Source organism: Erpetoichthys calabaricus, chromosome 7 (genome assembly GCF_900747795.2).
Source record: "Erpetoichthys calabaricus chromosome 7, fErpCal1.3, whole genome shotgun sequence".
Classification (NCBI taxonomy): Eukaryota; Metazoa; Chordata; class Cladistia; order Polypteriformes; family Polypteridae; genus Erpetoichthys; species Erpetoichthys calabaricus.
This window is the reverse complement of record NC_041400.2, coordinates 698,681-721,696: the sequence shown is the minus strand read 5'-3', so window position 1 is coordinate 721,696 and position 23,016 is coordinate 698,681. Positions and strand designations below refer to the sequence as shown.

The 23,016-nt window shown below is 42.1% G+C and overlaps 1 protein-coding gene across 1 annotated transcript in view; it reads right to left on the bottom strand.

Annotated features, from left to right (window-relative positions):
• tspan5a (tetraspanin 5a) overlaps positions 1-23,016 on the bottom strand; it is a 43,201-nt gene that overhangs the window by 14,353 nt on the left and 5,832 nt on the right. Inside the window, exons 2-6 of the mRNA XM_028805120.2 lie at positions 20,931-20,981; positions 18,751-18,897; positions 14,290-14,460; positions 11,943-12,068; positions 11,413-11,460 (exon numbers count right to left, since the gene is read on the bottom strand). Coding sequence (XP_028660953.1) covers positions 11,413-11,460; positions 11,943-12,068; positions 14,290-14,460; positions 18,751-18,897; positions 20,931-20,981 — 543 coding nt within the window. The remainder of the gene's footprint in view (positions 1-11,412; positions 11,461-11,942; positions 12,069-14,289; positions 14,461-18,750; positions 18,898-20,930; positions 20,982-23,016) is intronic.

The window sequence follows — 23,016 nt, the reverse complement described above, 5'->3', positions numbered from 1 at the left end:
CTCTCATGAACACTCAAATAGATGGGAAGTTTGGGAAAAGGAAGAATGTAACAAACTGGGCACTGGGACACACTGGGACACACTGGGACTATGCAGAGTAAGCGTGTCTTTGGAGTGAGTGAGCAAAGTACAAAATCCGCACTCCAGGCAGGCATGAAGCCAAGAGTTACAAGTCGGCACCACAACCAACGCACTGCGCACTGCGGCTTGTACCCACCCCAGTGAAGGAATAAAAGAGGGTTCAGGGGTTAACTAAACGGTACAAATAATCGGACACACTTGATCCATTTCTAATTTCTAGTTGGGCCCAGTAAAAGGCACCAGTGCACGAATGCAGCCCTCAGCCTGCAAAAGACAAACGTACTAATCACCACCGAAGACATGGAAAATGAGAGAGAAGCCACGAGAATTAAGGTCACGTCCTGTTGTTGGTATTGCGCTCAGTAATCTAAAATATTCTGCCAACAGTATCACTTAACAGGACTTTATTGGTTTTGCATTTAAAAAGCACCCATAGGCCACATATCGGCGGTAAACTGTGTGTGTAAAGCCTTCTTCTCAGAATCAATAATCTCCTGGCATCAATTTTCTGACGAGCTTAGCGCTACGGCAGCAGAATGGTGGGCTCCCTGCTCCCCCTGTAGAAATGCAGTGGCTCAAACGAAGACGTTGTTGGACTATTAACCTGTACGCCTGTCCTGACAGTGTAATTAGGGTGACACTATATCCCTCTGCACAGCACAGTCCTGACCTCACCCAACCTGCCAGTTTAGACGTGCCCATGTCTGGAATGTGGGCAGAAACCTGAGAAAACCTAACAGTACTTTGGGAAACTGCAAACTGCACAGCAACTGGGCTCTTGGGTAGCAGCTCTCCCCACCATGATTTGATCATTCGGAGCATGAATATTTTAGTGAAGAATAATTAAGACAATCAATCAATCAAATGATATGACCTGCTGGAGAGCAGCAGACAGGCCTTTCACATTTTAATGTTAAACCGACTTGTAAATGAATGGAATGAGTTGATCAGTCTGTCCCCAAATACGCGTCATGAGCCAAACTGCTGCAGTTGACACCTCGCCTGGGCTGTGAAAATGCGACCACACAAAGCTGCACACGCTTTGTACAACATCAACTGATTTATTATATTTTACATCTATAGGGCACAAGATTAAAAATGTGATTAGCTGCACCCAGTAATAAGTCTATTAGGAAATCACTGCACTACTTCAATAAACACAACGTTTAATGGGACCGTCACATTTACTGTGCTTACACCAATCAGCGGGTATTGAATTGTGAGCAGTGGGCTTCAGAGCGAACACAACAAGAGCTGGGATATCACAATGCACAGCACATACAACACAACAAAGTGCAAGAAAACACATAGAAGAAGCAGAAGCCGAGCAGGCGCAAAAGTGCAGACAAAGAGTAAGAGAGCAGGAAACAAGCAGCCCAGCTACACACCCAAAGGGCAAGAAGAGAAGTTAAAATGAAACGGAGCGAGGAAAAGTCTTTGTGTGGCACAATTTCTAGCAGGCAGGGATTTGTTGGGAGGACAATTACAATGTTCGCACTGTGGACCTCTCATATTCATGAATGACGTTAGTCAATTACAGTTTTTCTCTGACCATCTTAATCCACCTTACTAAATAAACGCACTCATGCCAGAGGAAACCTGAAAATTCAACTACAGGGACAGAGGAGAAATGTGAAAAAATGGGCACTCTAGTCAGAGACACGGGAGAGACCTAATCTCTGTCGGACACACACACTCTACCTGTTCCCTAAATTGTAGCTACAAAGGCCAACTGTGTGCATTTGAAATCTTCAGCATACCTAAATATGCAAAGGAGTGCATTTTCAAAGTGAGAAGCTGTCCACCGCTGCACAGTCATTGATAACATGCTGAGTAGGCACACGGTAAACAATAAAGAAATAAATAAAAGATGCCCATTGCATTCCGAGTCAGCAGGACTTTAACAAAACACAGAAAACAACACGCGACACCTTGACACGTCCTAACATTAGCCTGAAAAATGGAGCCAATTATAAAGACCTGGGGCCTCATGTATAACGCCGTGCGTAGAACTCACACTATAACATGGCGTAAGCACAAAAGCGGGATTGTGCGTACGCACAGAAAAATCCAGATGCAGGAATCTGTGCGCACGCATACTTTCACGTTCTTCTACTACATAAATCCCGATTTGCGTGAAAAGTAACGCACGTGCACGCGCCTTCTGTCCCGCCCCAACTCCTCCCAGAATTACGCCTCTTTGAATATGCAAATCAATATAAATAGCCTTCTGTGAAAAGACAATGTGAAAAGCACAGGGGAAAATATAAGAATTTCAGCGAATACCAAGTGGAGGCAAAGGAAAAACGTACTATTTGTTGGTTTAAACAGTGGTATAATCAACAAAAGAAAGTTGATCGAGTGACAGAGTGTCGGAAAAACTCGAAAGATCAAATTCACAAAGTTGCACAGTGCCCGAAATAAAAAAGAAATCACATATCAAAGTCGCTGTGAAAAGGCGAGTCGTAGCCCTACGTCTGAGTGTCATATGAAAGCGTATTAGGGTACAAACAAAAAACATAGGCACACAGTGGGAAAAAAGCACGAAATGTCAACTTTAATCTCGAAATTTCCACTTTAATCATGTAGTTTATTTTGCCATTAAAGTAGAACATTATAAACTTCATCTTAAAATCGTTTATTTTACTAGTTTCTCAAGTAGCATGTTAAATGCTTTTTTCTGTGTTTGATCTTCTATGTGCTCTATGTGTGTGAATCACTACGTGCTTCCATTCTTTCTCTTTCTCCGACAGGACACAGAATGCATTCCATTCGAGATATTACAGCTCTCTGAATAATTAAAATACTGAGATGTATACGTGATATCATTTTCATGATGATCGGAATGAAAGCATGTTATTAAACATGGGAACACGGTGGCGCAGTGATTGTTCATATCTCACGCAAGAGGCTTGCTGCACCATGTGTGATCTTCGATGAAATGATTTATTACAGAAGTACTGTCTCTTTCAAACGTACTAACCTCCAATTCCTGTCCATACTTTTCTTTCTCCAATCGCCACACAATCAGCTCTGTAATAGACGTTAAGCCATTTGTAAGCTTAGAACGCCGATTCTTCAAAACTTTTAAGGAACATTGAAATATCTTCATAGTACATGTTTAATTATTCTATTCGTCTATCCTTCCAGTGTCGCGTCAGCACCAGCAAGAATACAGCGCAAGGCAGGAGCTATCCTTGAACTAGCTAGCGCTGCGGCACCGTGTCCTCACATGTTTAATTATTAACAATACAGATTATTTAAATGAAGTTAAAGTTTTATCTGTATACTATAAACAACATATTTTGCTGCATTTCATCTTAAAAATGATATTGCCATCATACGCACTTTATAAAGTAGCGCAGGTTGTGCAATATTATAACTGTAGTGCAAGCTTACAGTGAGGTGATTGAGTACGTTTATAGTTCTTGGGATGAAACTGTTTCTGAAACGCGAGGTCCGTACAGGAAAGGGTTTGACGCTTTTTGACGTGGTTGAGGTAGTGTGTACTTGAAACTGTATACCGATAATTCTCTTTCCGATCATCTGCTGCTGTGATTCACACTCAGATACAGTGATATAAATACTCCGAGTGGTGCAGTGAGAGTAATATGGAAAAAGATGATCCGCAGTGGCAACCCTTAACGGGAACAGCAAAAAGAAGAACAAGATGCAGTAAGCGTAACAACGCTAAAGCAGTTATGGTATTTGGAATACTATGGCTATTCCCTGGCCCATTATATTGCAACAGGTTAATTACAATCAGATGCATTACACTAATAAACAATATGCAGTTAATTTCAGTGTATTTATAAAGCCGCGTCAGGAATGTGGAGCTAAGAAAGAAAGGATGAGCACACAGGAACAGTAGTTTGACCATTCTGTGGACCATTATATTGTTACAGGTTAATTACAATCAGATGCATTAAATTTATGAACAATATGCGGTTAATTTCAGTGTATTTGATAAAGCCGCCACCGTGGATGTGGATCTAAGAAAGGGTGACCACACAGGAACAGTAGCACTGCTTTGACACTGGGTGCCGCCAGTCTGCAAAACCAGGCGGATAAATTGCGTACGCCAAGGTATGAGTTACCGTGGAAATGTGCGTGGCTTTACGCCAAGTTTAGGTTTTATACATCGCGATTTGAGCGTGGAAAGGTTCGTACGCAACATTTCTGTGCGTACGCACCGTTTATACATGAGGCCCCTGATGTTCTGGTCCACATGGATTTCCTACACGAAAGGATAAGTGCCTGCCTAAAGGTAAATCAGCTCCTGGAGAGCAATCCAAAATAAGCACCACAGTGCTATTAATGGTCTTACACAAGCACATAAACGGGGGTGACAAAAATACTAAAGGAAAAAGCACTTCAAATCTGAAGTAAGCCAAGTACAAAATGAAAAAGTAGGGAAAATTTAGGAAATCAAAAGACAAGATAATTTTACCATTGAAAGACCTGCTTGGGAGAAAAACTTCCACTAAGACCACCTGACTACACTGCACTGGTTATGTGACCAGGCACCATCACATCACACAAACCCAAAGGACCAAGATATCCTTAATGATGGCAGGCCAACAGCAGTGGCTTGGGGTCTCCTCTGGGAATGTCCGCACTTAGCACACTGCATGATCAGGCCCATCCTGGATCTCCGAAGCAATCTACGAATGTCTAGTCTAACACAACTCAACAAAAAAGAAAAACATAAAATGACTTATCTGGTGCTTGAGTCATGGCAACTGTAGATACGCTTTACTGCTCATCCAAGCAGCTTCGTCAGTCTGAGACGAATGAGCAGTGAAGCGTATCTACATTTGCCAGATAATTTCACCTGGATGACTGAGAATCTTCACAGACATAAAACGACTTAGAAAATGGCCAGTGTTAGTTAGGTATCAGATCAAGACTTCGATCAACTTTTATTTGACACATACAAGATGTAATGAAATGCTTAGTCACTTTGAATGTTTGTGGAGTTCATGTTTTATTGTCATTGTTGTTATTTCTATTTGTTTTACTTTTCATGTGCCTCCATTTCCTGGGTTGTGTGGGCGGGGCCAAAGGAGGCGGAGATATCCTAACTGCTGGCTCCTCCTTCTGATTATGCATTTCCAGTCAGAAGTGAGACCCAGCAGTCGAGTGTTGGAGTTGTTTGTAAGTATTGTTATCTTTTGGATTTATTTCATTTTTGATTTATATTCTTGTTCTCTTCTTTGGATTCTGTTCCTAGATTGTGTTTTTGGAATTGTTGGCTTGGGACTACCTGCTAGCCAGTTCTTTTTGTTTTGCTCATTTGAGCATTCTTGTGATATTTTTCTATTCTGATAATTAAATCTTCCATTTATAAAGATTCTCTTTTGTGCACAAGCTGGTGGTTGACAGCCATCCTACTTCTTGTGGGTTGGTAATATATGTTTGAAATATTTATTTACATTTCGAGCTTTTAAGTCAGCTTCCCATATTTTTATTGCCTGCTTGGCCAGAAGCCAGCAGCTAAAAGTTGGGAGTAAGCTGGATTAGGATGTGCATCTGCTGAGCAGGCTGATGAAGGTCCAGGCCTGCACCGAGTACGGCGTTTTGGAGGCCTTACACCCATTTTCACCAGGTTCTTGAATCCCACTCACAACAGCCAAAAGCAGCACAAATGCACTTAACCAGCTATATAACCAAGATGTTCTGTAACACAATATTTTGGCTTATTTTTTTAAACCACAATTAGTAGGACAGTGCCCAGTTAGACCCTAATAACAATCAAGAGCCATGCTCCAGGAGTGATAGACAACACACGCTGTCAGGCCAGTGTCCTATTAAAGAACAGTGAGGCCGGACTCTCGTTAGAGAGCAGTTTAGAGACTATGGAAGATGAGAGTTGGGAGAACATCAACTTCACAGTGTTGCCATGCCAGTCTTTCAAATCTGCTGTCCAGGAAAAAGCCCTTGAATGGAAGGAGTGCCGCCACACAGCCCCTTATTAAGCGGGTAGCATGGAGTAAACAGAACACAGATTCATTACGCTACAAGTTTGTGGAGTTCTGAAAAACAAGTCTGCACAACGAAATTAGGCAGCAGTTACCTTATGGGTGACATGCGCCCAATAAAAGATCCACTGCCTCCAGCAGAGGCTTTTTTGTTCTTCTGCCAGTGTGCCATTTGAGATGATGTTCAGACTAAACTGTGCTGCCTCCAAGTTAGAATTCAGCATTTATTAGAATGAAAGAAGAAAAAGCACTGAAGACATCTGAATGCCAACCCATGACATGCCCAGACTGCTCAGTGTGCCCTCCCAGCCACAGCACATCAGTGCCAACCATACAATCATCCAACTCTTGACTAGTTATTTCCTTCTAATTAAAGCCTGACATGCAAAGTGTTAGTGACGGTCATGAAACAAACCTACCTGAAGTCCTAATCTTTAATATGGTTCGCCATGTCAATTAGATCTGCTCTTCATGGCATTTCCTGCATCAGTGCCACTACGACTTTTTTCTTAATTTTTGTTATCAAGGACATTAGTAGTTGTGATATAAAATGAGGAAATCTAATATTTATTGCTTTATAAATCTGAAGTCAGTCAAACAGTATTCAATAATAATGTGTACAAAAATAAAAAGAAAAAAATTTGCATCTGGAGATAGCAGTGGAGGATGGAAATATCATAATACCTCTGGAAGTCTGACTATTCAATAGCTAACCACACGAGCTGCACATGGACTGGCTACGTTTTCTCAGCACCTTATCCAAGGTTTTCATTTCAAATCCATAATATCCTTCTTAAATGCTCTACTCTTTAATCTCAACTGGTGTCATCTCATAATTCACTTCTTAACTTCTTAATGTTAAAATAGGGCCACAGTGGAAAAAAAATGTCAAAATGTCAACATTAATCTCGAAATTTCCACTTTAATCTCGTAGTTTATTCTGTCATTTAAATGGAAAAGTTATCCTGGATCAGCTTTACTGATGATTTTTAAGAAATTTTGAAGGATGGGAATGGGACCAAATGCACCCTTCATTGCTCAGAACTACTGAGTTTTAATTCTCTTAGCCTGACCCTTCAGCCCAAGGATTTCTGCACAGTCCTAAAGTTAAGGTGACGTATTGACCAGTGGCCTCATGCATAACGCCGTGCGTAGAATTCACACTAAAACATGGCGTACGGGCAAAAGCGGAAATGTGCATATGCACAAAAAAATCCAGATACATAAATCTGTGTGTACGCCGACTTCCACGTTGTTCTGCTACATACAGAAAATCCCGGTCTGCATGAAAAGTAACGCTCGTGCATGCACCTGCCGCTCCTCCCAGCGTTACGAGGAGGCAAATCAATTTTTAATAGGAAAATCAATATAAATAGCGCCTTACGTTTTGCGTTCTGTGAAAAGACAATGGCAAAAACACAGGAGAAAAAAAAGAATTTCAGCAAATACCAAGTAGAGACAAACAAAAACGTACTACTTGTTGGTTTAAGCAGCGATATAAACAACAAAAGGAAATTGATCGATTGACAAAGTGGCAGAGAAACTCAAAAGTTCAAGTTCACAAAGTCGCACAGTGCCCGAAACAAAAAAGAAGTTGTCAGATATCAAAGTCGCCATGAAAAGGCAAGTTGTAGCCCACTGTCTGAGTGTCATATGAACGCTTATTAGGGTACAGAGAAAAAAACAAAAATAGGGCCACAGTGGATAAAAAAATGTCAAAATGTCAACATTAACCTCGAAATTTCCACTTTAATCACGTAGTTTATTTTGTCATTAAATTAGAACATCATAAACTTCATCTTAAAATCATTTAATTTACTAGTTTCTCAAATCCCACTGTAACTAAAGTAGGACATTAAATGCTTCATATCCTATGTGTACTTCTATGTGCTTTACTGTACGTGTGTGAATCACTATGTGCTTCTTAAACTGGCTTTCTCTTCCGCCAACAGGACACAGAATCCATTACATTCGTGATAGTACAGCTCTCTGAATAATTAAAATACTGAGATGTATACTTGATATCATTTTCATAATGATAGGAATTAAAGCATGTTATTAAACATGGGAACACGGTGGCGCAGTGATAGTCACGAGCAGGCGCCCCGTCCTGAGATTGTTCCAGCCTTGCCATGATGTTTGTTGCGCCATGCGCAACCTTCAATGAAATGCTTTATTACAGCAGTACTGTCTCTCTCAAACGTACTAACATCCAATTCCTGTCATTACTTTTCTTTCTCCAAATACCCAATCGCCACACAATCAGCTCCGTAATAGACGTTAAGCCATCTGTAAGCTTAGAATGCTAATTTTTAAAAACTTTTATGGAACATTGAAATATCTTTGTAGTGCATGTTTAATTATTCTATCCATCTATCATGGCACACCAATCCCAGCAAGCATACAGCGCGAGGCAGGAACAATCCCTGAACGGGGTACCAGCTCATCGCTACCGCTGTCCACCGTGTTCTCACATGTTTAATTATTAACAATATAGATTATTTAAATGAAGTTAAAAATGTATTTGTATAATGTAATAAACATATTTTACTGCATTTCATCTTAAAAATGATATCAAGAGCTCCAAGAAGATAGCGCTTAAAAATCTAAATTGACTTAGAAGCCAGTCGTCATCATCTGTAAATACGCTCTTTATAAAGTGGCTCAGGTTGTGCAATATTATAATTGTATCGCAAGTTTACAGTATGGTGATTGTACTTACAGGTACAGACAGTTCTACCAGGAGCACCTGATGGACTGATTGAGTGCGTTTAGAGCTCTTGAGATGAAACTGTTTGTGAACCGTGAGGTCCCTACCGGAAAGGCTCTGAAATGTTTGCTGTATGGGAGAAGTTCAAACAGACTGTATGTGAGAAGTTCAAACAGACTGTATGTATGGCTGAGGCAGCATGTGCTCGATGCTGTATCCCAATAATCCGATCAGCTGCTATACAGCTGTGATTCCACACTCAGATACAGTGATATAAATACTCTGAGTGGTGCACTGAAAGTAACAACACTAAAGCAGCTATCGTACTTTGGAATAGTTTGGCCATTCCGTGCACCATTATATAGTTACGGGTTGGCTACAATCAGATGCCTTAAACTAATAAACAATATGCGGTTAATTTCAGTGTATTTGATAAAGCCGCGTCAGGGATGTGGATCTAAATAACAAAGGGAAACCACACAGGAACAGTAGCACTGCTTTGACGTTGGGTGTTGCCAGTTTACAAAACTGAGTGGAGAACTTGCGTATGCCAGGGATTGACCTGGTGTGAGAATGTGCGTGGCTTTACACCAAGTTTAGTTTTTACACATCACAATGTGAGCGTGGAAACGGGCGTATGCAACATTTTTGTGCATACAATCCATTTATACATGAGGCCCCTGACCTTTAAACTCTACCCTTGATTTTATCTCACTCCCGTATTACAGAACCTAAGAATACGTACCTTGATTTTAAATCAGCAGTTTTTACAATTCAATCTAACTTTATATTTTATTTGGCACACTGACTAGACAATAACAATGTAAACACCTAAATCATTTTAGAGGTCAATGTCACCCACCTTGTACTAAACATTACTGTTCCTTTCGCCAGCCTCTAACATTTTGCACTTGCACTTGTCTACACTGAACTCCATTTTCCAAATGTTTGCCCAGTTTTGAAGATGGTCCAGGTCTTGTTGCTCCCTCAGTATTTGGTTTCCCACATTTTTATGTATTCATATTGTACATGAGATGCTTTAAACTTTACGACTGACAGAGGTCAGGTGTCAGGCTGAACATAAGTGAAGTGTATTCTGTGAAACTTGAAAGATAAAGCAGGACTCAGAGTTGTCTGCGTAGTTAGAAAGGGCAGCTTTTGATTCTCATGAAAACTGACCTGGAGCTTGTGTGATAAAACTGTCTGCTCTGCTAGTGGAAGGAGAACGGAGGAGAGCGGCTGCCTGTTATTAGAATGTTTTCAAGAAGAGTTTGCAGCTCAGTTTTGTTTGCTTGGTGCTTTGTTGCAAAAACGTGAGTGTGAAGTTCAGTGGCTTTCCAGACACGTTTGTTAAAAGCTCAGCTCAGCTGTAAAACTGATACATTTACAAGGAGCCTCTGAGCTGAATATGGACACTTAAGGGGAGTTTGCCATCTTGGAACAGGAGTTCTGTCTCTGGCAAGAAGACTTTTTCATTTTTTAATATTATGGATATATAATCTGTAACGAAGGGACTGGACCATCTGGGGACTGTCATCTGAGACTGAATGAAGAGTGCGTGAACCCACCCAGATTTTTTTGTGTTACTTGTATTTGCAGCTATTGATTATTAGGCAAATAAATGATTTTTAAGCAAAAGCAGATGTCCACTTTGGCTGTATGGCTCCATTCTTTTTCAGTTCTAACAAGTGACAGCCATAGCCCTTCTTTATCTAGTCATGTGTGTATCTCAGGTAGAGGACGGATGAGCACTTCTGGAGGTGACCCATGTAAACTTGATGAGTTTATCCAAAGTGTGAATTACTTCACTGCTGTAAATAGAACAACTGATATTCTCCATTACAACAACAAATCATTCAAAGTTACTGTGGCACTTCTGTGTTTTGTACTCCTTTAGTGTGAGTATGCAATGCAGTGGACTGGCAAAATTTAGATGGGTACGAAAATACAAAAAAAAAAAAAAAAAAGACAGTGGGGGTAGAAGAACGCAGCCCCCTTAGGAAGTGTACTGGGTGGGTCACGTCTATGCTGGCTTTTTGTCTTTTTTGTTGTGTGTAATGAAGGCCGAGGCAATCCAAACAAATCCCTCAGTCACTCATCCCATCGTGCGCATCAGGGTTCAAGATGCAAATTAAAAGCAGTCCAAATCTGAGCAACTCATCCAAAATGTGCTGCAAACCGAAAAACACAATACGTCACCGTGGCTCCACATTGAAGAAATGACACCAGTCCTCTCCTCCAGAAAAGAAAAATAAACTGAAAAAATAATCAGCTTCATTCATTTACATTCACTCACTTAGTAGATGCGTTTGTCCAAAGTGACTTACACACTTCTTCATTTGCTTAACCTCATTCTTTTTCCAAATTGTTATTTGACATGTAACAAAGAGCCATTCCTTAATAATGTGTAGTTTGTTTGAAGTCCAGATTTTATTTTATGCATAAGAACCAGTGTATTACCAATTTATTCAAATGACTGGTCCCTGCTGAATATGATGAAGTAGCTGACATTAAAAAAGCTCTGCACTCAAACTCTACTTTCCATTAAATATGGACTGTTAAACAATGGTTCTATTCAGAAGAAATCAAGGGAACTGCAATTGACGCATAGGAGTCCATTTGTTACAACTGGTTACTTACGGTCTTTGCCCTCACATCATAGCCGCATTGGGTGTTTATGACGTCTTCCTGATTAAAAAAAAAAGAAAGAAAACACAAATTTAAAATTCAACAGCAAAATGGCAACACACTCAGAGATGACCCCCCACTTCTGAACGTGACTGTGTCATGCCTGAGCACAACAGCACCAGAGCCAGCTAGCTCATAAAGATCAGTGCACAATTGTCCCAGCCTTTCTTTTGAAGTGGGTCTCAAGAGGAAATCAGAAAATAAGACAACATACAAAAGACCACCCAAAATTGGGTTTAGGATGGTTAAAACAAATACTGAACATTAACGCAGACGATCACAGAAAATGAGCCGAAGTCAGAATGTGCTTTAATGCATTTGGGCTTTTTGAATTTAGAAAGAAATCAGCAGCCCGGGTAACATGGGGCTGACTCTTTGGCTAAGACGACTTTTGCTTTTCTTTGACGTGAGTCAGATTATGAACACACACTGGAAGAAATCAAATGTGACTAACTGTGCAAAGAGAGTAAATGAATACTTACAGCAGGGTCTTTGGTACAGCAGGAAAAGGGTACCCCGCAGCGTTCTCGACTGGGGTTGGCATCAGTGCAGTTAAAATAAATGTTCAGGTTCCAGTCATCAGCACCAAACGCTCCACAGCACTGCCACTACAAAACAGAACACACACATTTATACTTTATACCATATAACACTTTCCACAGCTATCGGAGTCTTAAAGATTTAAAAGACAGGATAACCTGCAATGTTCATCCAGCACAGATAAAAGTTAAGAATAACAGAAATCAATTTAAATTAAAAATTAAAACTGTAATGAATTTACTACAGTCCTAACCCCATAATACTCATTTTGGCCTTGCTGCTCTCCCCCACCCCAACCTGTCGTCTATGGGAGAGGTCTCTGTCTGTCTGTCTGTCGGTCTGTCACAGTCTATTCAGGACAGGCTTGAGCTAAAACAGCCGGACGGAAAAATACCAAACTCAAAAGCTGTTATGAGATGACGATGGGCTGACTGGCACTCTACAGCAGGGGTGGGCAGATTCAGTCCTGGAGGGCCGCAGTGCCCACCCCTGCTCTAGAGGAACCCTCATTTAGCCCAATTCTGCAGTTCATTCTCAATTCTTCTCATCAATTGCTATCATAATGACCCACTTTATGATGAGAAAGACCAGCATCAGAGTGTTGAGTAATTACTGAAATGTCAGAGAATAGTTCAGGTAACTTAGTTCCTAGGGAGCAAAGCCTACTGACCCTCACACCTGAATTTTTCCTTCTCTAGATACTGGCCTAAATTACACTGAACTCTGTATGTCACTGTTGTTAATTTGACTTGGTGAATCTCAAAGAAGTAAAACGCCCAAAACTAAAAATTGCTCCAAAAAAAAAAAACAACTTGGCAAAACGCATTGAGTGTAAGAAAATGGTGGCAGTTTATCACACGTCAGTTATAACATGGAGGATGTGTGATGGAGAAGAGTAGAAGTGAGGCGATGTCTTTGGAACAAGCATTATCATGATGGCTAAGCTTTCGGAACATGCTTATGATTTAAGACATCTGGAAAAACAGGAGCAAGCTGGTGGGCAGAGGACTTCAGACTTACTGCTGAAACAAAGTCCTGCCCAGATGGTGTCCTGCTCTTCTGTATGCACCACGATGAGTCACATTCCTTTAACAGTGAAGCCCCTCTAGTTATCGGTGTTGCAGCTTGCCGTTCTAACTTATGATAAAATATATTAGTCATTAGTGAGCCCTGTATGTACAGTATGTGATTAAGTAACGGCCTTGTAAAGACCTCGATGGTTACTGACGCTTATTTAATCACTAAGTTATTCATACGGTAAGCGTTGGCCCGCTTTACTGCAAGTTGGAATTCATAGTTGCTTCCTCATCTTCTCCTTTTTCTCTTTCCCACATTTTTTGTCTCCTGGACAACAGTTTGCAAATCTGGGATTTTATCATGAAAATAAAGTAACTGTGTTTGTGCCATCTTTAAACTGCCATCTGTGCTGCCAAGACAGCCCCTCAACGTGTCAATTGCTCAGCATTAGAGACGTCTACAGACTCTGACTGTCCCTCTTCACCTCAGAGGGTGAACTTGTGGCCACTTTCTTTTCTTAAAAAAAATCTTTCTTTAACAAGATCCACAAGTTTTATTCACTATGGCTTTTAAAAAATGGGATTGTTCTCATATTGTTATGCTGGAAAAACATAATAACTAATAACTACTAATCAAAGTGTTTAGATCTGTGGCCACTGTCAGTCTTTAGTGTTCGTGAAGTTCTCGGTATCAGCACAGTCCTACAAACTGCCTTCACACAGCAGGCCTTACTAAGGTGGACCTGAAGCCTGCAGCAAGGGTTGAAAACAAACAATAAAAACAACAACCTTGACATTGTGCTATTTGTAATGGCAGTTTATCTCTGATCATTAAAGCAGCTGCACAAGATGTGCCCATCCTCATTACCCATAACAGTTGGTACTGGTGTAATTCTCACTTTCATACACCAAGACACAGCAGGCCAGTCTATCCTTGAATGACAGTGCCCTGTGCTGAACGTGTAAAGCAGCCTGACGCTCGATTCCTCAGGTGAACACTTCAGTCATTCAGCCCATCACACAGGAGATGGCGGCCAGAGCTGCCAACTGCTTTCCCCACTTCTCCAGGCAGCCTGCCTAAAACGGATTGACGTAAACTTGTTCACACAATGGAGGTGTTGTGCTGCCTTCTTTTGCTCACATGTACTTTAATTACGTGCAGATTGTAGAAACAGGAAAAAAAAATTAACCTTCTTATGGTTCATGAATTCCACAAATGCACTTCAAGACATTTCTGCCACTTTAAACAACACAAAGGGTAATTTGCTCTTACATATTCCTGGGTGAAGTCAATGAGGTTTTGGAGGTCAATGTCATCACGATACGCTCGGATGTTGTTATTAATGAAGAAGTTTAGCTGATCTTTAATCCAGTCTTTGAACACAAAGGCCAGGACCCCTGCTGTCAACTCCAGGAAAAATATGATGCCCAAGAAAACAGAGAACTGAAAAACAAAACCAACAACATTACAGAAAGTACCTGCAAGAACCTACTGGCCTTTATCGGAGGTGGCACTTTTCAAGTGAGTCTGTGAAACATTTCAGACGATTCCAACAGAACCCCAAATACCTGCGACACACACACACAGCAGACTTGTGCTCCTCACTACAAGGTTAAGTCGATTTTAAGGTTGAGAATACCGAAGTGCTCGTCAGGAGGTTGTGAAAACAAATTGCTAACGTAATAATATATTGAATTTCTGGTACTGCATTAGAAGAAGAAGGTGTGGTTGGGAAATAATAACACCGACTCCCATACTGCTTTGAGAGGAGAAACAAAAGCCTCCTGTACACTACATGACCGTTCTTGTCCTGTAAACATACCCACCGCCACAGTGCCTGCCCTGTCCCAACCTGCCGCCTTCACCTGGAGAACACTTTACCAGCTGAGCTTCAGTCATTCTGGGAACAGGGATGGCACAACATGGCCGTGAACAGGCTGGAGCTGCACTGAATGTGCTGTACCATACAGTGACATCAATTCAAAGAATGGATTCCAAAATGTCTATAACATCAGGCTAAGATGCTGTGAACAGCGGTGTTCAGATCTGCCGTCGTCTCTGCTAAAAAACTGGGAGCTCAGCTGCATTTGTGGTCGGCAACTTAATGAATTTAGTGGCTTCCTTCTTCTTCCATTTCAAATCTTTATTCAATTCTGTCACATTAGTAAACACAGAACTAAATACATCAGGTATGAATGACAGGATGACCAAGTGTGCAGGTGCCATTAGTTACAGATGCCAATGTGACATGGAGCTTTGTTTCTGCTGTTAATGTCACTGCTGGAGTGCCACCAAATGCAGGCAGGACAAAAGTGCACTGACCAATGTGCAGAAATAAAAGCACATGGTGACAAAAGTTAATACTGGAGCAAGGGGGCCATCTCAGACTGTCGCTGTGGAGAAAAGAGCAGTTGGTTTAATTTAGTGGACACTTGCAGAAAATGACTTTCACATGAAATTACGTTTAGCTCGAAGGTTTGTGCCATGTGACGATGTGCCCACCACTTCCTCTGCACAGCTGAAGACATTTCCAGGTTCATCAGCCCCTGCAGCAGCCAATGCTGACGTGTGCCGCCTTTAGACATTTTGAGAGGGCACCATAACCTTTTAGGCACGTTTTTGTGTTTTCTCTCTACTTGTGAGCAGAAACAAAATATGCATAACATGTTTTTCTTTTGCTGGTTTTGTTTTAAACATTGTCTTTATTTCATGTACAGTATTTTTGTTCATTTCCATTCAATAACATTTCTTCATTGGTAAAATCACAATTGATGAAAGGCTCATATATCATACAAGTTATGCATCCAGTATTGTGAATTTCCCCTTGGGATTAATAAAGTATCTCTCTAGTATACAGACTGCAGAAATAATCACCAAAGTGGTCTGCACTGGTATCTGGAAAGTCGCCGGTTCAAATCTCGGACTCCACTGGGCCTTCAGTAAGGCCCTTAGCCAGAAAACTGCTCCTGTGTGCACCGTGGCACTCCATGACGTCTTTAGAATTGACAAACTGAAGCACTTCCTCGTCTTTATTTCTTATCTCCCTTAACTCCTGCCACATTAAGGGGCTTATAGAGAGAGAGGTGGGCTTGTCCCCATGAACCTCAGCACTCCCTGGCCCGCACACAGGTGACAGCAGACAGGAAGCCTGACTAGGTTTAATGGTAGGTGCTACTGTACCCACAATCCATTGTGAAAGCTTCCCTGATTGCCTCATTGCACAGTCAAATACGTTTGTCACAGCTCTTTAGTGGACTCGAATACAAAACAAAATGTCTTACAGTGTAAAGCCTGGAAGGAAGTGACCATCAGAGTCTCACCACGCCTGGCCATCGGACTGCAGCTCAGGTGGGGTTCATAGCACAGCCTTGTTGCAAAGATGATAAAGTGAAAGGAACGGCCAAGGGACAAATGTCAGGGGACTCTTTGGATTAAATGAATATTCAAAATGAAAACCTTCCTAAATGTACACGAGGACTGATTGAGATCTTCTGTGTTCGGCAGAATGCCAAGAGGGGGCTGGGCGGGTGGTCTCATGGCCTCGGACCCCCTGCAGATTGAGTTTTTTGTTTTGTTATAAATATCCTCCCTGCCCATGGGACCTTTACTTTAATTCTATGTTAATTAGTATTGCCTGATTTTATTTTTATATTTTGTCTCTTTCTTTGAGCTCCATCACGTTTATGAAAATGTGCGATAGAAATAAATGTTGTTGTTGTTGTACATTCTGTGAGTCACCATAATACTGAGAGCACTGGAACTTCGATTTGCACTTATTCGACTGATACTGTGTCTTTTAGAAAGAGCTCTGTCAGATATTTATACCTATTGGCTTCACCAAGCAGAGAGAGGCTGTTAGCGTGTTGCACCTCCTGTCCTGTAAATGCACTGCGGTGTGGCAAAGGAAATGCCAGTTTATCAAATAACATGTAAGTCAAGTGCAGCAGAATGTGAAGAGTACCAACGTTTAGAGGACAATCAGTGGCTCTGACTGTCACCACCATGCACTGCTGCCTTTTTAAAGTGTGACCACAGCACGTTACTAATGTAGCTAATGACCAAATCATTTCGTTTTCATCAAGGTGTCTCAGCAATAACTTGAGAACTGGCAACAGCTCACAAACAGTTGTTAATACCGAGAAATAACTTGATTATTAACATCACATGACTATTGTGCAGAAGTGGCCTGATTTTTTGATATAGTTGTAGCAGTGCCACGTGTGAAACTTTTACTATCAGAATTTGCTCCTTGTGGTATTTATACAAATACTAGACATTAAGCTCGTTACAATAACGGGCGCTAGAACAGTAGTTGCTTTCTCTTTGATAATTTTTTTACACTCATTTTCCTGTTCCTCTATAGATCTATTTGCTCTTTGCAGTCTTTCTCTTTTAGCGTTTTTCTGACGCTCATTTTCTTTTTCTTCTTTTTTGGGTGGCATGTTGTTAGTAGATAGTCACAGTAATATAGGCTTGTACGTCTGTAATATTTTCTATTACAGTAATACTGGCTTGTATGTGGCTGTAATATGCGTCACTGTATTGTGTGCCTTTCATTTTCTCTCACAGTAATACTGGTTTGTATTTCCGTAAAATGCGTGTAATTTTCTCTGACAGTAATACTGGCTTTGATATCGTAATGTGCGTTTAATTTTCTGTCACAACAGCGGGCAATCAGCAGAGTCTCCCCAGCAACTGATGTAATGTGTGGCGTGCAGCTGATAATCGTGCTTGTGGCGTCTCTCCAGCAAGTACTGTGCAGTTTCCCAGCCAAGTATTTTAATCCATGCTGGCTTGCAGCTGATTATTGTATGTGTGGCGTCTCCCCAGCAACGGATTTTATGTGTGCAAAAATAAATCTACTTTTAAAAGTCATCCTATTGTAATATCATGAAAATTCGCATATTTAGGAAAACCCCTCCAATGACTGACACTTTACCGGGCCAGGCTTCTTAATCGCAAATCTGACATCTTCAGAGTGAACACTTGCACAACCACAAACACTAATCCCACCTCTTTGGGGAAGCTGCTCTCCGCGTCTCAGTACCCGATTGGATTTTTCATGCCTTATGTTTTAGGTGTTACCTCATTTACTGAAATCCGATTGGATCGGCCGCGCAATATTTTATAGGTCCCGCCCTCTATGTCTGCTCAAAGCACCGCACCGTGCCCCGCACATGCGCACTTCACCAGAAGACACACACGGACACTGGACGCACACAGGGGTTTTATTAAAGAGGATGTGATCGTGTAACACGGCCCTGATTAGGCAGACTAAGCCAAGGACAAGGACAGTGAAAACAGGAGACCAAATGCAGGATCTTATGGACGTGTATTTAACAAAAAAGATAATCAATGGAAGGGCACACAAGGAGATTACGGTGTTAAATATACAAAAATAGCAGGCATCTGGAAGGGAGCAAACACTTTTTCACAGTACTGCGTTTTATTGATGTATTGTCCTAAACGTTTTTCCAGATACAAACGTGTTTAGGGGCGTTCATTTTTCTCACAACTCAATAACGGTACAGTGACAGGATTACACTTCAAATGAATCCCACACAGCACTCCGTTTGTCTGTTTCCAAGCTGACTTACGGTACACAAGTGAAGTTTTCATTTCCAGCCATCTTTGGCTAATCAAATACCTCATGTGCTATTGTGTGAAATATGCCAAATACGCAACAGCCCGTGATTTCAAAAAGTAAATGACAACTCTGAGATTTATACTTACAAATTTCAGTAGGAAAGTGTTCTCCCTGAGTGCCCCAATGCAACCAGCAAAGCCCAAGATGAACATCACTCCTCCAACCACCAGGAAGAGCCACACTGGGTCAAAGCCCCCCAGGTCTGTTATTGAGGAGATATTGGAGAGCACCCCCTGTAGAGGGAAACACAAGACACAACACAGGCTCGTTCAACTGAAATACGAAACAATAAGCACACCGTCCAGCTGTTTGTTCTGCAAGGACTCCATAATGGCGAAGTCTCAACTCCAGCAATGAACTTACTGCTACCTAAGTGTCAGTGACTCTCAGAGGACCGCTAGCCCGTCTCACACAGCACCCATCAACTCTGAACGTCCATCACCGTTCAATAAGTCAAAGGGATTATTAAGCAGCACACAGTAGAGTATGTCTACAACAGGACATAACATGTAGCAAACACTCGACACGGCTTAAGACGAGAAACGTCACGTGTTGCTAATTCACTGGAATTCTAGAGAACACAAGCAGAGAGGCGCCTACGCCGTTATCTGTCTTGATATTTGAAGGCTTTCGATAAGGTACCACATGAAATGTCATTGGTCAAACCAAAAGAAGAACGCAGGGTGCCGTCTGCAGGTGGGTGCCAACATTGGCTCAAATACAGGAAGCACAGAGTTATGGCGAGGGGGGCGTTAAAAACTGTGTGTGGTTGTTACTCTGTTTAGAACACACACACACGATCTGGCAAGGGTATAATAAAAAAAGATGAATAGCAGTGCAGATGATGTCAAGTTAGGTGGAAGGGCACATATCGGTACAGGGGGACTGGGCAGATGAAGTTTAACGGCAGGAATTGTACAGAATTACATGTGGGAAATAAGAATGTGAGGAGGTTCCTTACCTGTAATGAGAGGGGCCTGGGAGTCACACTGGGCAGAAGTCAGGTTTTATATCTTGAGGTGAGGTGGGCTAGTCAAGGGGGTTACGCTTAAGTTATACCAACACACTAGTGAGGCCTCACCGGTACTAAAGTGTTCAGATTTGGTCTCCATTTGACTAAAAAGACAAAGTCCTGAGAAGAGCGGCTGGGGCTAAGGGGTCTGAGCTATGAGGAGAGATTGAAGGACTTGAAGGGGATTAAGAGGGGACATGACTGGAGTGTTTAAAATTAAGAGGGGGATTAGTGCAGAAGACCCCAGGTGTTTAGTTACAATACATTCTGCCACAAGAACGCAGTGTTCTTCCTTACACCAAACTCTGCAGAGCGCACTGCACTCACCTGGCATCTGCCAAACCAGATTAGCCCATGAGATCCACTGCTCCAGACTCGAGTGGTGAGGTGCTTTACTGGCATCAGGCATGGCGATCTTAGGCTTGTGTGTGCACAGCTCCTGTGCTCCTGTTGCTGCGAGATGCAGATAATGACTGGCCCTCCTCGACCCCATCCTGTGAACCTGTGTGCTCATCCCCTTGGTGGCTAAGCGGTTGTTGCTCCGCTTTTCAACACCACGACTTACAGGTGACTGGGGCAGCTCATGCAAGGCAGAAATTCAGACAGCAAAATGACTCAATAGAAAGATGGCACCCTGTGTTTCAGCCCCCAGTGCCTGTCTATTGAGACCGCTGGGATGTATGCTTGATATTCGACACCTGTTAGCCATGGCTGTGGCCGAACCAGCTGAGCCCACTGATTAAAAAGGCTGTCCACATACCTTCGGCCATCTTCTGTAAATCGAACAAACCGAGAGAGCCGAGTAGACCTTAAGAGGTGGACATATCAAGAGAAATGGCCAAAATGAAAAGTGCAAACAGGGCAAAACTGGACCGAGAAACAGGAATGCATGGAGTCCCAGTTCACTTCATTAATGGTTACTACGTACGACACAATCTATGCTTTGGAAAGAATACAACTTGCCTGTCACAACTTAACCATTAATTGCTAAATGATAAAAAGGACTCTAAACGTGTTCTGGGCACTGCTCAAAACTGACTTGTACCCTCCTGGTTTGAGTCGCCCTCATGGCAGTTATAGACTGGCAATGTAAGCCTGAAGTCAGAATCAGCCGCATATTTGCAGGATTTCGAAGCTCGCCACCTTCAAGGCGTTTCTTCTGACTGATGTTGTTCCATCCTGGTTTGGTTCCTGTCAGTGGTGAAACAAACAAATGGACCAAACAAAAAAAAAAGCTTTCAGTTCATTTCTTACCTTCTCATTCCATGCCCAGAGTCCAATCCCCAGAAAGGCAATTCCAAGTAACTACAAGAAAAATCAAATAATGAGTGAATATTGTGAAAAGAAAGACGTAAGCCATTCAAAGTGCCTGCTCACAGAAATGCACTTCATCAAAATGTCAGACCACAGCTCATCATCAACAGAAAATGAGCTGGCAATCCCAGACAATGATAAATCATTCAACTTGTGCATGTGCAGCGATGCCTGGCACACACACTGGCACTCTCTGCTCAGAGACACACAAACAAGAGCTGACGCAATCCATGGCCAGAATCAGCACCCATGAGACGCCAGCAGTTACGGAGGGCACAGCAGTGCTGGTGCCAGCTGGCGTATTTAAATACAAAGTGATGCATCTCTAGAAATGATTTATGAGTATAAGATAATGACAACCACAATACTCATAAGAAGAAGAAGATCATCTTAGTATTAAGGGCGGGGACCACCAGGGACCCCATAACATCCTGATATCTGCGTCATAATACAATAACATGGCGCTTTGTTTGGATGTTGTAAAGTATTGAGATTCAGATCGTGTCTGACTAAAGTTAAGGTTGAAGGTACTGGCATTGCAGGTGTAGCCTGGGCTTACTTCATCACAACTGAAGGCTCCTTTAATTCTGAAAATCTGGGCAAGACTCGGACCGTGAGAGCGCCCAGGACGCACAAATCAGCAGCTCGGTGCCAGGAGAGACAAGAATGTTTAAGATGTCACCGCAGCACTCTGTATTCAAAATAACACTTCAAAATGTGATGATGATGATGAATATTTGGGCTCCAAAAAACATACTGCCATGAGGCACATACAGTCCATTAGCATAACTACACCACAATAAATGACTAAACGTCCACAGTTAAGGAAACACGCTGAACACAAACACGGATGGCATTTCCACTTTGCTTGGCCACAGAGCCCTTTGCACCGCACTCGACTTTTATTTTGAAGACATTCACTTGACTTCTTTCTGTAGTTCGCTGAGAGAGGTGACAGTGGCCCCAGGAATGAAGCCCAGAAGTGACAAGCTCCATCTCTCGGATTACGTCTGTTTCTGAATTCCACTTTCATTCCTCTCAGACAGCACTAGCTGATCAAGAGCCACAGATCTGCTTGAATGTTGCGTGTTTCATGTTAGCAGATCACTCCAATCGCTCAGCCTGACTGAGGCCACGGCCATAGAACGCGTTTCATTCTGGAAATACCAATAGCAGGCATTGCTCCTCCATTGGCACAGATGGCGCTCTATGAACAGCAGCACTGCTTATACCCATAATTGCACGAGCCGCTCCTCTAAATATAATAAACTAGAATATTCAGTCTGCTGTTAACTCCTGGCTCATCACTACATTGTCCAGCAGACAAACACCAATCACAGCACAAAATGAGAATATAAGGCAGGATCAAGGGAGTCATACGGGACCCCCCATCACACAGGATCATCCACGGGGACAGTGACATCCAGGCAGAGGTGACAACAGCAAACCCCTTGATGGCATCAGAATTTAATAAAGCATTGGCCAGATAAGTAATCCCATAATTCGATTTCTGGAAGGTACACACAAATGTCATAAATGTCATTAAGCCTGATCAATACTAGACAGCCGAGGATGGTCACTGCAGACCTTCTTCATGGGTCAGCACACTCTTTGTGATCTCTCTGTTAATTATGATGCGGCTCTATTTACTGTCACTGTCTGCACACCACATGACCATCCAGATGACAATAAAAGGGTTGGAAGAGGAGCAAACACAAACGAACACAATGATTTATTACTACAATCAATTCATGTTATTATGATCCCAAAATGCATCACCGACATCACAAGTGATACTTTATTGTATTATTTAAATAGAAGAACGTTAAAAGGGGGGGGGGGGGTTCGCCCTTGACGTTTGCCACTTGTCGGCCGTTCTGCTCGCCCCCCTCCACCTGTTCTGAATCAGCTGGCTCCTTCTTCTGCGTCACATCTCAATCTGTGCCTCCCAGTCTCACCCCTGTCGCCATCGCTTTCCACCCATCCTGCCATTTGCTGAGACGTGCACAGGACTCAGCACTGGATG